Here is a 15,244-nt window from a genome sequence, read left to right as displayed (position 1 = left end):
CGGTCCATGTAGTGGGAATGTACTCAAGCTGAGTAGAAAAGTGTCTACTCAAAGGTACAGCCCATTTAATATTTCAGTAAAAAATACACACTTGTGGTTGTAAAAACGACCCCCCCAAAAAATATGCTACATGATAGATTTGTAAGGTACATTCCATGCGAATTATTGTAATTCATTTAAGGAAAAAACATGCATGCATTCTAGTAAATGCTAAACCTGTTCAATGTAGTGTGCACAACAGTTTTAGTGCAACATTTTAAGTGATGAAATATTGCAGTTTATTTTCTGCCCCAAGATTAAATTACCTCTCAAAAAAGAAAAATTATTAACCTTTCTTCCCTGAAGTAAATACCTGTGGGTACTGGAGGCTGCTTTGCAAAAGGATCATTCTGAAAAGGGTCGCCTACAGGAGAGGAATCAAGCAAAGAGGGAAAGGCAGGAAGAAGACAAAAGACAGTCATAAATTAACTCAAGCTGGAAAATATAAGCTACTAGGAGGAAGACAACTTAATACACATAAAGCAGTAAACGCAGATTGAGGAGTAGAGAAGAGGAGAGAGGAGAAGAGCGCGTAGAAGGCATGAGACCACTTACCAGGGCTGGATCTTAATGACCATAAATATTCAAAGGATTAAAAAAAACCAGTTCTTTTAAAATGAACTGCTTGCTGGATTCTGAAACTTCTGTGTTTTTAATCATTTGACTGCATACAAGATCCAGCAAAAGAATTAAAAACCCTCTCATTGTATTTGTATTAGAATCAGGTTTTTTGAAGAAAACCTTTCATTAAATGCAAAAATAAACAAATATAGCAATGCCAAATAAAATAAGTCATACACACAACTTAAACTAAGGTATAAAATAAAGTAGTTTTTACTCTGTACTCTTGGGAGGCTTCCTTACATTAAGAGGAGCCAAAAACCTCTGATTATTATATCTTCTGGTTGACGTAGATTTGATGTGTATTCATTCATTTATAGACATCCACCTTATTACATTCTGCACTGGGGAAATTCACTTGTTACAGCAGCACAGGGAACAGGAAGAAAAGGTGAATCAGAGTTATATTAAAAAAATTTAAAAACCCAAAATACGATACTATGGGCAGGTGATGGGCAGGTTGCTATACCACCCCTGGTTACTATACAGCAGGATTTTTCATTTTTATATCTACATAAAATGCAGTGGGATAAACAAAATACATGTATTTTTAAACACTATTTATCCTGTGTGGGTACTGTATAGTCCATCTGCTGTTTGGATGAAGGACCTACAACGGCCCTCAGACCTACACCATAACAGTCTACTGCTTTAGGAGCTGCTCCACAGTGCAGGGGGTGAGTGGTGCTGTACATAAAGGACATTAGTTTGGCTAACATCCTTCTTTTGGCATCATTATGAAGGTCAAGGTCAAATGCTTGGGCAACCTAGATACTCATGTCCCCCAAGGCCTAGTATATCAATGTGAAATTGGAAGAATATCCATAAAAGATGGTTTTATTTGTTTTCTCAATACAATGCCCTACGATGTCATAGTAATGCCATGAAAGGCTGACATCGTCATATTGTAACACAAACAGGCTGACGTCAGAATGTTGTAATAAAAACATAAAAACATCTACGTTTTTGTACAGCCCTTGGCCTTTGGGGGGAGTTGCACAAACTGAGTGCTCTTGTTTTAACTTCTGTAACTTGACTGTGTCATGACTGTGGATGAAAGGAGCAACTATAAAGTTTGCTTTTATTCATGTTCAGTCAAAGAGGTGCTTTGATTAAAAACTCAGCTTTTTCCCAGTAACGTGTTTTATGGCAATTACAGTAACAAACACTGCTGGAAAACTGGAAACTAGAATAAAGTCTTTTTTCGCTCAACCTGAGCTCACGGTCTCTATGGCAACTCTGACAGCATTGCCACTGATTATTGATCATTATCACTTCCACAGTCAACTGTCAGTTTTATTATTGGGATGTCAGCAACTCGGGGTGAGCGGATGATGAGGCACATAGTAGACAGAGGTCGCCAACTTTCTGCAGTCAGTTGCATCAGACCCCCAAACTTCAAGTACTCGTCAAATCAGATCAAGAACTGTGCATAGAGAGCTTCATGCAATCTATTTTCAAAGCTGAGCAGCAGCTTACATGCCTTGCATCACCAGATGCTGTGGTGTAAAGCCCACTGCCACGGGACTCCACAGATGTTCAAACAACATCATTTATCAAATCAGTTTTCAGAAAGACAGGTGCTGCCTATACTGTATCATGCTGAGATATTTGTGGGTTGCCGTTGACAGCACTAACTGTTGCCTGCTGTTTAGCCTGCAAGTTGTTGCTCACCACAGTCACCAGCCTGCCACTCTTCACCTAAACCCATGCCCACACTTTGATCTTCATGAGGGCTGGATGAACTTCATCACCAGAGTCAAAAGTTATCCGGTTTACATGGTGTATAAACCATTGTTGTACTTAACTTTAAAAAATATTGTAATGGGTCACTCCAATACATAAATGCCTATATTAAAAGAGACTATGTGTTGTAGTCTCATGTCGGTATTACTGTAGGGTCCACCTTACAATCTAAAATGCCTTGAGGAGACTGTTGTTGTGATTTGGCGTGATCCACACACTCATCAATCATCTTTAGACACTCATTCACCCATACTCCCAACATGCAGTGCAGTAAAGAGAGGAGAGGATAGCAGAGGAGAGAAATAAGCCACTTGTATTAAAAGATTAAGAGGAACACTTAGAGATGGTGATGCAGTGAAAGTTAAGGGGGATGACAACCTTTGAATGGGTCTGTTTTGAAGGGGTCTTCAGACTGGAAGGGGTCAGTGGGAAGCCCCTGAGGTTGACTGTTAAACACAGATGGCTTCACTTTGAATGGGTCCTCCTGTGGAAATGAGAAAGCCAAAGAGAGAGAGAGAGAACAGAAGCTTTTATCATCTCTTCTGCTGTGGACAAACAGAATATTTAGATATGTATGCATGATATGTATAGGTTTTATTTCATTTGTTGTATTTGTACGAGTAATGTGAGCACATATCATAACATATACATCCATGGGATCACATTCACTACAGCTTTATGCGTTCTGTCACACAAGCTGTATCTTTGCTTGTCAAAAACAATATAACACTTGGTTGCATATGCATTTAATAGAAGGTCATGTAAAATTTAAGAAGGCATATGAATGAAGTTTGCTTAAATACTTGTGATGGCATACAAGATGAGTTAAAAAGAATTAAAAAGAAATCCACACTACAATTGTGAATATGGAACTTCACAAATGAAAAAGGTAACAACGATCGGGCACAACAAACGAGCACCAGGTCTACCCAGGACTATAAAACCAAATCCTATGACCTTAATAAATGTTACACAGCACACTGGAAAATAAAAGCACACCTCTATCAAAGATCCTGACCTGTACTGCTCTCACCATGGCTGGAAATCCTCCATTCTCTCGGTCACTGAAGCCTTCACTCATGTCAGCCAAGTTGGTCATGCTGCCTCCATGGTTTCCATTCAAGGTGCTGTTGTACTGCTCAATGCTTTTAGACACTTCCTGTTGACTATCTTGAATCTGTGACAGCTTGCTGCGAGCCTGCAAGGTATACATACAAGCAAACCGTTAAAAACAACAACATTTCCAGAACATTTCCAGTGACACTGGGCTGGTGTGACACTGGTATAACATGTTCCTCTGTGTGAAATTCTCATTTAAATCATACAGTAAAAGTGCAATAAGTTGAGTTAATTTAAAATGAATAGAAATTACTGAAAGTTTGCTTCCAGGAAACACTGATCAGTTTCTTTAAGCTGGTTTCAAAAAGCTTTTTTTGTCTTAAATATGTTTTCCTCATTACGAGACAGTTTGGCCAAGATGAAAGGCATTGTCTATTATACACACACACACACACACACACACACACACACACACACACACACACACACACACACACACACACACACACACACACACACACACAAGCACAGCACAGAAATAATGTTTTTTGGCATAGCTATGAAAAACACTGCTTAGAGCAAAAAAAAGGTTTCCACTGAAATTGTACAAATATAATACAAGAACTGAATTCAACATCAACTTGTGGATGTTATAAAACAATAATGGAAACTGCACTGTGTGTGTGTGTGTGTGTGTGTGTGTGTGTGTGTGTGTGTGTGTGTGTGTGTGTGCGCGCGCACAGTGGCTGGCAGGAAACAGAAGACACACCACACCACAGCAGCTGAGACAAACATACACAATTGGTTCCTCTGACTTAATTGACAAGATAAAGAAATGGATTAAACATTCTGGTGGTGCCCCCTGTTGACATTCTTTAGACATACACATTAACAGGACCTATGCCCTACCTGGTTGATCTCATCCTGGGTTGCTTTCAGAGACTTGATGATGGTCTCTAGTTGAATCTTGCCTGCGGCCAGGCTTTGCTCCAGCTGATTCTCCTCTTGTTGCAGCCGGCCCAGGTCAGCCTTGGCCCGGCTCAACTCTTCTTCCTGGTTTAGCAAGTCTGACTCCTGGGAGTGGATTTGAGTCTGGAGGCTTGAGATCTGAAGGCAGAAAACGGTGGCATAAAGAATTGGGTCAGAGGTTAAAACCTGCCAAGAGACCACTCTGTGCTCGTTGCTAATTATTTTACATTAATCTGTTTGATTTCTTCTTTTCTTCTATTTTGCATCATGCTAGTTATCTCAAGGTAATTTTGACTTCAACAAACAAACACTGAAAACAGCATATTAGAAATTGAATACATTAATTTTCAGGTATTTTGATTCTGTGATTGTTGTAGAATAACTGAGGCAGTACTCCACAAAGGGGAAACTTCTACATTATCAGCATCCTTCTCTCTCTCTCTTACCATCTGAGACTCTTCCTGGCACTTAATCCGGACTTCATTCAACATGTCTTCTAATTTGTGTTTCTGCTGGTCCATCTCCTCCAGCCGGTCCTGGGCATCTTGTTTCTGAGCTTCTAACTCCTGCAGGCTGGTTGTCTCTCTGTCCAGGTCATTCTGCATTTCCTGATAGACAATAACAACTGTTGTTGTGATTTGGCGCTATATAAATAAAATTGAATTGAATTGAATTGAACTGAACTGAATTGAATTCCAGATATGCTGCCCTGTACTTCAACAAAACTGGGCTGGGTGAACACATTCCCTGATACCTCATTATATTTGCTGGGCTTCAAATTTCTCTGAGTGGATTGCAATAGAGATCTTTCTGGGAAAGCTAGGAGAGGGAGAATGTGCTTCTATATAAATGAAGGTTGGTGTCACAGTATTGAAAAAACCACAAACCCTCATATATTGTATATATACACACACTTGATCAATAAAGCTGATTCTGAGGCTAACAGCTCTTTGGGAACCACCTTGTTAGTTCAAAATTACAATTCTACACATGTTAAACTGTGTTGTTTTTGGACATTTTGTAGATTCACCTAATAACATGGGAACAAATTATTTCTCTTCGTAACAAACTGATAGTAACAAAGTACCTACAGATACAATTTAAAATTGGTTCCTTTAGTTAGGTGCTTTTTTTTAATCCTTGAATGACTCATAGTTCAGTGTTAAGTGGCTGAACAAATAAAAATAAATATTCCCCTGAAAATGGTCAAGAACTGTACTGAAAATGAGTAAAAATGCAGTCAATGTTCAAAGAAAAACTTTAAAAGGCCTTGAGAAAGCCTATACAAGTACTGCTCAAGGCCAATTTAAAAAAATAAATAAAACATATTACAATATAAAGAAATGAACGGTGGCTGAGTATTATACACGTACATCAAGGACAGAGTGTCTCAATTTTATGTTGAGTCCACATCCAGTTGCTACCAACTGACAAAAAACAAGCTGTCCTCACCTGCACCTCGGCACTCTTATGTCTGATAGCCTCCTCTGCTTCCCTGATGTCCTGCTCAAGAGTGTACTTCTCCCTGGACAAAACCAGAAACATTCACACAAACACAGGCACATTGATTTTCTTATTTTAAAGGTTTATAATATGTATATAAAATAATTACAGAATAAGAATAAATAAATGAAAAGTGTATTTCACTGGTGCCAATTTTAAAAAAAACTTTGTGTGCAACTTGACAGAAGAATCATATAAAAGGTATTTTTATTTCCCAAAACAAAATAAGCACATCTATGTCTGGCAATGGATTCAGGTCAGGCCAATGTGTTGTTACATGAGGCCGGGCATTGTCAGGCACCATGAGGAGCCACGGACCCACTATACCATGTCTGATAATGGATCAAAGGATTTCCTACTGATGAGTAATGGTAGTCAGGGTGCTGTTGCCTAGCCTGTAGAGGTCTATGCGTCCCTCCATGGATGGATTTTGCACTTAGACTGCAGGCTTTCTAGAGTATTTAAATGTAGAATGGGACGCAGAGCCTTCAGCTTTCAGGCCCCTGTCCTGTGGAACCAGCTTCCAGTTTGGATTTGGAGGGAAGACATCCTCACTACTTTTAAGATTAGGCTTAAAACTTTCCTTTTAGATAAAGAATACCGTTAGGGCTGGATCATGTGACCTTGATACTTCCCTTAGGTTGCAATAGCTCTAGGAGGCTGCTGGGGGATTCCCACGAGGCACTGAGTTTTGCTGCTGGGGGAGTGTTTCCTCTTCACACTTTTTTTTTTTTCACTTACTATGTGTTTAAACAGCTCTCTGCATTTAATTATTAGTTATTATTAATGTCTGGCTCTCTTACACAGTGTGTCTTTGACCTGCCTTCTTCCCCTAACCCCAACCAGTCGCAGCAGATGGTTCTTCCTTTTATAAGGGGTTTTTCTATCCGACTGTCACCAAAGTGCTTGCTCAGAGGGGGTCATTGTTGGGGTTTTCTCTGTTTACTTTGTATTATTGTTGGGTCTTTACTTTACAATATAAAGTGCCTTAAGGCAAATTTTGTTGTGAGTTGGCAACACATAAATAAAACTGAATTGAGCTGAACTGGACATGCCTCTCATCACCATTGTTGACCTACTCCTAAATTAAACCTGCTCACATCTATGAAAAACATCGGACGTCAGTGGTGGACCTGCAATTCTGGTATTCTGTGGAAAATGCTCTTCGGGCTCCGTGGTGCTGGGCAGTATAGGGCCTACAGCTATTGTATTGATGCCCGTTTCTGATTGTGTGGTCAGAGATATTCACACCAGTCATTTTGTAGGGCTCATCCTGTTCCTCCTTGCACAAGGGAGCAAACGCCAGTCCTGCTGATGGGTTAAGGACCTTCTTTAAGCCCGTCCAGCTTTCCTAGAGTAACTGCCTACCATCTAGAATCCTCTCCATGTTCCTGGAACTGTGCTGGGAAACATAGCAAACCTTCTGAGAAGGGCTCATATTGGTGTGCCATCATGGAGGAGTTGGACTACCTGTGAAACCTCTATAGCGACCAGGTATTGCCTCATGGTATCAGTTGTGACCCTGTCCCTAGGCAAATGCATAACTAGTGAAAAAACATTCAGAAAACATAAAGAAAAAAAAATCTCAGTGGTCTCTACCTGTAAAACCACTCCTGTTTTGGCAGTTGTCTTATTGTTGCCCCTCTAGTGCACCTGTTATTAATTTCATTAACACCAAAGCAGCTGAAACTGATTAACAACCAACCTCTGCTGCTTAACTCACCAGATCAATTAACCAGAAATTTAATTGCACTGATGCTATATTCTGTGGGGTTTTTAATATGTTTTTGAGCAGTATTTAAACATTACACAACAAAAAGATAGGTAAGATAGACACTGCTCACTCTGTGTCATTTGAATGCAAGTCCATTTTAGTATATTTAGTAATAAGTAGCCAGTTTGTTACCTGAGAGTATTCCACTGGGTATAGGCAAGAGTGCTGACGCAGCATAGTGAATAAGTAGTGAACAAACAAAAAATTTGATAAAATACATGCATCAAAGGAAGAGTGGATAGCTGTGTGTTTGGCTGACTGGGTGGCTAAGTAGGTAGATGGATGCATGGATGGATGGATGGATAGATGGATGGATGGATGGATGGATGGATAGATGGATGGGTGGATAAGCAGGTGGGTGAACTAATGAAAAGCAGATCTGTGTAATTATGTTTATGTCAAAAGTCACACATGAGGGGAAACATAATCACAAGCAAATTAAAGTAAATTCAACAACCCATGTGCATAGATCTCAGCAGCCACATGCACAACGAAGCCATTGTGCGTAACAGTGTCTACTTTGCAAGCACTGCAGCAAATTCATGGTCTCATAACTTGCTCGCTTGAATTAACCTGAACTGACAGTTTGTAAGGCAGAGCCCTAAGAACGAGGGGCCTTAATATGACTAAATCACAGTCTCAGTAATGGACAGGTGCTATTTACTGGTTTAAACCAAATTATCCTGTGTGTGCAGCATGCATTATTTACTATTACAGTTATCTTTTGCTGTAAAGCAGTAATGAAATCTGTCTACTGAAGACTACTTTAATGCTCAAGTAATCTTAAAAACCCTGGGACTATAAGTCAAGCTCAGAATACTCTGCACTCCTGTCCCATTAGTCTATTGTACACTATTATATACCTTTTGTGACCATTAAAAACAAATAAATAAAAAGAACACTCTTAATGAGAATCAGGATGCTGCACAAAATAGAGACATATAAACTTGCAAACAAAAAGTTGATTAGTCTGCAGCAAACACATGTAATTGAACCATCACTAAAAGGGAAAGCTTTCAGAAGCCACTGATAAGTCAGTTCATCCAACAGCACACAGTAGAAATTACAGCTGTAGTTAAACTGGCAAACTTCATTCATTCAAGTCAACAAATCAAGTACTTACTGACGTGTAGCACAGATCGATTCTCTCATAGTGATTTTTGATTTATTCACAGAATAATAATAAGACTATACAAAGGCAAATATGTGACTTTCACGTCCATTTAAAGCTTTAACTCTATTAAATTACATATAAAATAAACCAAATATAAGACAGTTTGTACTAGCGTGTGGTGTACACTTTAATGACTCAACAATTATTTAGACTTTAAAGGATATTTTAACGTAGAACATTTGTACTTCTACTTTAGTAAAAGTTTATTTTCACAGAATGTACATATATTGTAGTATTTCTACTTCTATACATGTATAGGATTTAGGATTGAAAACTTCTTCCACAACCGTGAACAGCTGATAATCAACATTACACCATGTGGGCTACACAATTTTGGTAGCCTGTTTATTCATGTTATTTGTAACATAAAACATGCACACAGTTTTCATCCCTGTTTCCCTGCATTTAAAGTACATCTAGGTACCTACCAAGATTTTCTCAATTCTTTAATACTGTTCTTGCTGGTTTCTTTATGAATACTAATCCTTAAACAACAATAGATATTGATGTGTGGCATTTCCCTGTCATTTCAGGTCAAGGGTAGAAGACCAGAATGACTGATCAACAACAGACATAAGTAAAATGAAACCATGTGTTAACTAGCACAAAGATTACCACAAACCATGAAAAATTAGCGTGAGTTGCAGGCATTCCCAACTGCTCCCACTTTGTTATAATACCACTAATAGTTGACTGTGGAGTATTTATTAGCGAAGAAATTTCACAACTGGACACAGGTAGCATCCCATCACCTGAACTTCACTGAGATCCTGAGAGCAAACCTTTCACAAATGTTCGTAGAAACCATCTGTATGCCTAGGTGGTTGATTTTAAACACCTGTGCCCATGGAAGTGATTGGAACACCTGAATTGGATTGGTGAAGGAATACTTTTAGCAATATAGTGCATGCTGTTGCCTCAGTGTAACTTGGTGTCATGCAGTAAACTGAGCAACTCTATCACAAAGGCTGTGGTGGCAATGCTTTGAAAGTGACCAATCAGAATCAGAACCAGAGACACTTTATTCCCCAAGGGGCAATTAAGATTCACACCAGGACTCCTCTTCCTTTGGGTCCTGCCTTCCACTGTCAAAAGCAAGATTGCTTTAAGCAAAAATAATTCAGCTTTGAGTGAAGAGTTACCTTCAAGAGTGTGAATGTGCTGCAGAAATTGCAAAGCAGACACTCACATGCGTGATGGCTTCTTTGTGCACATGGCTGCTGAGTACTACATGCACAATATGATGAATTTATGAGTAATGGATTTATTTACACAAGTGACAATGAATACCTGCACGTATGAAATTTGGCTTTGATTATGTTTTTTTCTCGCAGGTGACCTTTGACATAAATATGTATACAGATAGAAAACAGTCTAAAGAGACTAAGGATGCAGTCTCTAAAAGTGTATTTGCACCCCACCCCACCATTTAGCAAGCTCTGCCTGTGGGTTATAGACATGGTTCAAATTCTAAAACTGGCCACAATAAAAGTAACTTTGGAAATGAGAATGCTGCTGCATAAAAATATAGTTAAAAGATGTCTTGTTGTTACTTCCAACATTATTTTGACAGGATAGAACGGTGACAGAAAAGGTAGAACACTGTTCTATGTGTTATTATGATTATACCAATGGATGGAACTGAAATGAATTAGAAGTCTTGATATTAATGTTAACAGTGGATTAGTGATGGAGCTTTTTTGGTACTGCAATTTTGGTACTGTTGATGATCCTGTTTGTTACCTTTGCAGCTGAGCGATCTCCTGGCTGATGTCATCCAACTCCTTGATGCCAGTGAACTCTCCTGAACCCACTGAACTAGAGCTGTCCTGTAAAAAACAGCAAAAAAGGACAAAATAAGAGACGGTCAAGTTGTCTCAACAAACACGATGAAGTAGGATGATGAAATGGCACCAAATGAGCCATGGCAGAATAGGCCAATGGAAGGAGAAAGAGGTAAAAACGGATAGGAGAAAAACTGAAGGTCAAGAAGAGGAGCAGCACGGAGGTGGGGCTATGTCTATCACCAACATGTGAGGGAGGTGTCACCACCAATGACAACCTGCAAAGGACAGGAAAGATTCAGGACTTTTCAATTTTATCTTCACCTCACCTTTAAAAAAAATCTATATTGGTCTACAACAAGCTTCCAGTATTTTTCTCTCTAGCTTTGGGAATTGCAGAGTAACTTAATGGTACTATAACGTTATGTTACCTGCAATAAAAATAAGACAACGATTCTGCAATGCTTTTATGTCTGTGTAACCTATTATGAAAAAAATGCATCTCGGAAGCATTGTGCTATCTTTGTTTTTATTACAGTTATTATGGCATTTAAATAAATTCTATCAATTCAATTCATTATCATCCCAATAATTACTCTCCACGCTGTCTGCCATTTATGCTTGCTTTTGATAAGCACCACAATGAAGAATCGTTAGTAAAGACTCTGGAGAGTAATATTGGTAAAAAAAAATACGTTTTAGAGTGCCTGCATGATTTAATATAACATCAAGACAGGATGTACCCCGTGAGAAGCGGGTTACATCCTGGACAGCTTGCCAGTCTGTCGCAAAGCTAACACAGACAGACAACAGACGACCATCCGTGCTCACACTCGCACTAACTGCCTTTGGACTTTTGGGAAGAACCCTGTACTTTTTTGCTGTGAAGCAACCATGCGCCACCATGCTACCCTTTTTATGCTTACATGCTGAGTGGAAGATATGTGTGTTGTCTGATCACACACATTTCACAACCAAATAAGCTTTCAGTGAAGTATTATAAAAAAAAGACTGCACATTTCCTGTCTTCATTGCAAAGATATGACTGGCATTTCTTCTATTAAAAATCCTTCTGAGTGGACCTGTCGTGATGCTGGATCTATGACACAGCATTTCTGTTTCTTCTGCTTTTTCTGGCATTGTTTAGGTTTCTGGTTTAATCATTTGCATTTCTAGTCCAGTTAGATATTTCCTGCTAAGGTTACATTTGTAGTTCTAGTCTTTTGTTTTGGTACTGTCCCTCCCTTGCATTCCACATTTCATGTCTAGTCTCCCTCGTCTTCATGTTTGTTTACTCGCCCGTGTCTGTTTTCTGATTACTTTCGGTCTTTCCGGTTGACTGTGTTCCCAAGTCTGTTTGATCCCCAGTCCCAGTGTTAAGTCCATATCTTAGTGTGTGTCTCTTGTTTTTATTTCAATAGTCCCTTGTCCTGTGCTTAGTGTATTCATTTTTACTTCCTCCATCGTTGTGTCAGATTACTTCCAGTCGTGTTTCCCATCTTCTCATTATCCTCTGTGTATTTAGTCCTCTGTCTTCCTCTGCTGCTGTCACATCGTCCCACATGACTGTGTATTCTTGTGCGCTTCGTTTCCCTCTTCCATCTCTGTTCCAAGTTTGAGTTTCAAGTTTGTTGTTTCCAGTTCTCTCCCTTTCAGAACTGCCTTAATTCTTCATGGCACAGATTTAACAAGGTCTTGGGAACATTCCAGAGATTTTGGTCCATACTGACATCGCAGTATTACACAGTTGCCTGCTACACAGTCATGATGCAAATTTCCCGTTCTCGCTTTAACTTCCTGTCATGTTCAAGAAACCAGTTTTAGAAGATCTGAGCTTTGTGACATGTTATGTTATTCTGGTGGTAGCAGCTATCATAAGACGGATCCACTGTGGTCATAAATGAATGGACGGGGTGAGTAATAACCACTGACACAAGGCAGGATGGATCCATACCGTCATGCTGTTTATTTCAAATTCTGACCCTACCATCCACATGTCGCTGCGGAAACAGAGACTCATCAGACGTGGTAACATTGTTCCATTCTTGTGTTGTCAAATTTAGGTAACCCTGTGTGAATGCTAGGCTCAGTTACTGTTGCCTTCCTATTAGTCTGGCCATTCTCCTCTGACATCCCCAGTGTTGGCCATTTCTGGCCACAGAACAGACACTCACTAGATACTTTCTCTTTGTCTTTACTTTTCTTTCTTGTAAATCCTAGAAGTGGTTGTGTGGGAAAAGTAGATTAGATCAGTAGAATGGCAGATTCTGAAATACCCAAGCCAGTTTGGCACAATTAATGCCACATTCAGGGTAACTTAAATCACCTTTATTCCCCATTCTGATTCTCAGCTGAACTTTGACGTCTTAAAAAGTGCCACTGCGTAAATGCACGGAGCTGCTGCCATGTGATTGGCTGATCATATGTCTGTCATCAAAGAGTTCAACAGGTGTAATTAACCAAGTGTTTGGTGAGTATATTGTATGTTTAAATAACTGTATCATATATCTGTTTTTGTTGTCATACTGCAACTAGTTTTGCGCGTTCAACTGAGTAGATGATTGCTGAATTGAGTTATTTACTGCAAGACCACAACTACAACTGCTACTAACAGATTTGAGCTTCCTTAAAAGACATCCTCAACAAAAAAGAACCAATTTTTCATCCAGTGATCCTGAATCTTGCCATGATCAAGACAGTTTACAGTGTGAGGCAATCTTACTGTACTGTATCGAAATGGAGAAAAAATTCTTGCAAATGCTTTCCAGGAATCAGTGAAAGCTGAAAGCATTTAGAAAGTAGTATGTTATAAGCCCATGTTACCTACCCACAACTTGAACATTATGGCCTAAGAGAGGAGGAAGAGGCGAAAGGTAGAAACGTTAGCAGCAAAGAGAGGATAGAACAGTGAGCAGTAAATGTCTTTGGTTTCACCAATTTAACCCTTCACAACATTTCCATTTTATTTTGACATGGGTCAGCGTTTGAGTTATTTTCCACTCCCAAGATAACACATGTAGCGGGAAATATGTACACCTTGCAGCCTGAGAAAGAGAAGAATAGGGAAGTAAAGAACAACTGACTCACCCGCCTCATTTCTGACAGAGCAGCCATCTCAGATCCCACTGGAGTAATGTATCCTGACATACTCTGAAACCACAGAGAAGGTGGTGGTGAAAAACAGCATCACGTCTCTGATGATGGTGTAAAAGTCAAGAGGTTTTATTGTCATTTCAACCAGTGAAATGTGTGTGTGTGTGTGTGTCAGTCCAGTCACTGAGTGTTCAGGAGTCTGACAGCTTGGGGGAAGAAACAGTCTGGCAGTGAGGGCCCAAATGCTCCGGTACCTCTTGTAAGAAAGCAGCAGGGTGAAGAGTGAGTGTGTGAGGGGTGCGTGGGGTCTTCCACAATGCTGCCGGCTTTGCGGATGCAGCGTGTGCAATACTTATAAACAGCAAACTTCTCTGATGATGGTGTAAAACAGCAAGCAAAGTAGCTTTATTCCATGTAAAAACAGAAACTTTTGAAAACCTTTTAAACAAGAGGGACTTTGATTACATTATGTCCCACCAGAGAAGAAATAATCATGGCTTAACAGTGATGACAAAAGCACATTTTGATTAAAAAAACAACAACTAGGCTTTAGGCTACAGGTCATTGTAAAATGTATATAATATAATAATAAACTCAACAAACTTGAAACTCATAAACTTACATTTTATTCACAAAGATACTCATAAAACATGTCTAATGTTTAAACTAAGAAAATGTTAATATTAGCTCACTTTGAATTTGATGGCAGCAGCATGTCTCAACAAAGTTGGCATGGGAGCAACAAACGCTAACGGGCTAACGCATTATCTTGTTAACGTGTTAGCGTCGTGCAGCCCCACGCACGGGGCGATCCGCGTTAACTCGCTAACGGGGATTTGCCGCGTTAATGCGGTTATGGCGTTAACGTCATTTTAACGATAGTGCACTGACAGCACTAGTTTTTATGTTTTATTGTGAATTAAAACAGGTGAGGTACAACATAGGTCTCACTGTGACAGCCAATACTATATCATGCAAGCTGGGGATGTGAATATGTCGACATTAGCACACCTTTAACAGCTTTGATGATGCTACTTACTGGTAGTGGAGTGCTTCTTTCAGAAGGTGGAATCATATCAGCAGTCAGGGATTGTGGAGGATCAATGCCCTTACTGACTTTCTGCTGGATAAGATGCATGGAGAGGGCAAACTGCTCCCTGGTCAGCTTGCCTATCTGTCTTGTATCTGCTAAAGCCCTGCGAGAAACAACATAATCGACAGAGACACAATTCAGTTCATTCAGTTAACCTCAGCTTTTATATTGCAAAGATTCGGTCTAATAAAAATACAAAGGAAATGAACCACATCAAGTCTAATAGAAACAAAATAAAGCAGCTCCAAGTTCATTTTTCAATGTCACGTTTGGCACATTTTTTGGGCAGAGCTATGGTACTATAATGATTTTCACCCAGTAATATCTCAGCAAACTAACAACTGGATGTGTCCTTCTTGTTAGCAAAAACTTCAATCAAGGATTTGTGA

The 15,244-nt window shown here is 39.5% G+C and overlaps 1 protein-coding gene across 6 annotated transcripts in view; it reads right to left on the bottom strand.

The window, feature by feature from the left end:
• Positions 1-15,244, bottom strand: part of eps15l1a (epidermal growth factor receptor pathway substrate 15-like 1a) — a 57,467-nt gene that overhangs the window by 26,060 nt on the left and 16,163 nt on the right. For 3 of the 6 annotated variants that reach the window (XM_080887347.1, XM_080887342.1, XM_080887344.1), the window contains exons 11-19: positions 14,802-14,958; positions 13,757-13,819; positions 10,629-10,714; positions 5,887-5,959; positions 4,881-5,042; positions 4,375-4,572; positions 3,425-3,604; positions 2,785-2,890; positions 353-403 (exon numbers count right to left, since the gene is read on the bottom strand). In XM_080887347.1, the coding sequence (XP_080743473.1) occupies positions 353-403; positions 2,785-2,890; positions 3,425-3,604; positions 4,375-4,572; positions 4,881-5,042; positions 5,887-5,959; positions 10,629-10,714; positions 13,757-13,819; positions 14,802-14,958 (1,076 nt within the window). The remainder of the gene's footprint in view (positions 1-352; positions 404-2,784; positions 2,891-3,424; positions 3,605-4,374; positions 4,573-4,880; positions 5,043-5,886; positions 5,960-10,628; positions 10,715-13,756; positions 13,820-14,801; positions 14,959-15,244) is intronic. The other 3 variants (XM_080887343.1, XM_080887345.1, XM_080887346.1) reach the window with 3 other exon arrangements.

Source organism: Rhamphochromis sp. 'chilingali' (genome assembly GCF_963969265.1).
Source record: "Rhamphochromis sp. 'chilingali' genome assembly, chromosome: 7".
In the NCBI taxonomy this organism is placed as follows: domain Eukaryota; kingdom Metazoa; phylum Chordata; class Actinopteri; order Cichliformes; family Cichlidae; genus Rhamphochromis; species Rhamphochromis sp. 'chilingali'.
Note: the sequence above shows the minus strand (reverse complement) of the source record. Positions and strands in the feature narration are given on the sequence as shown.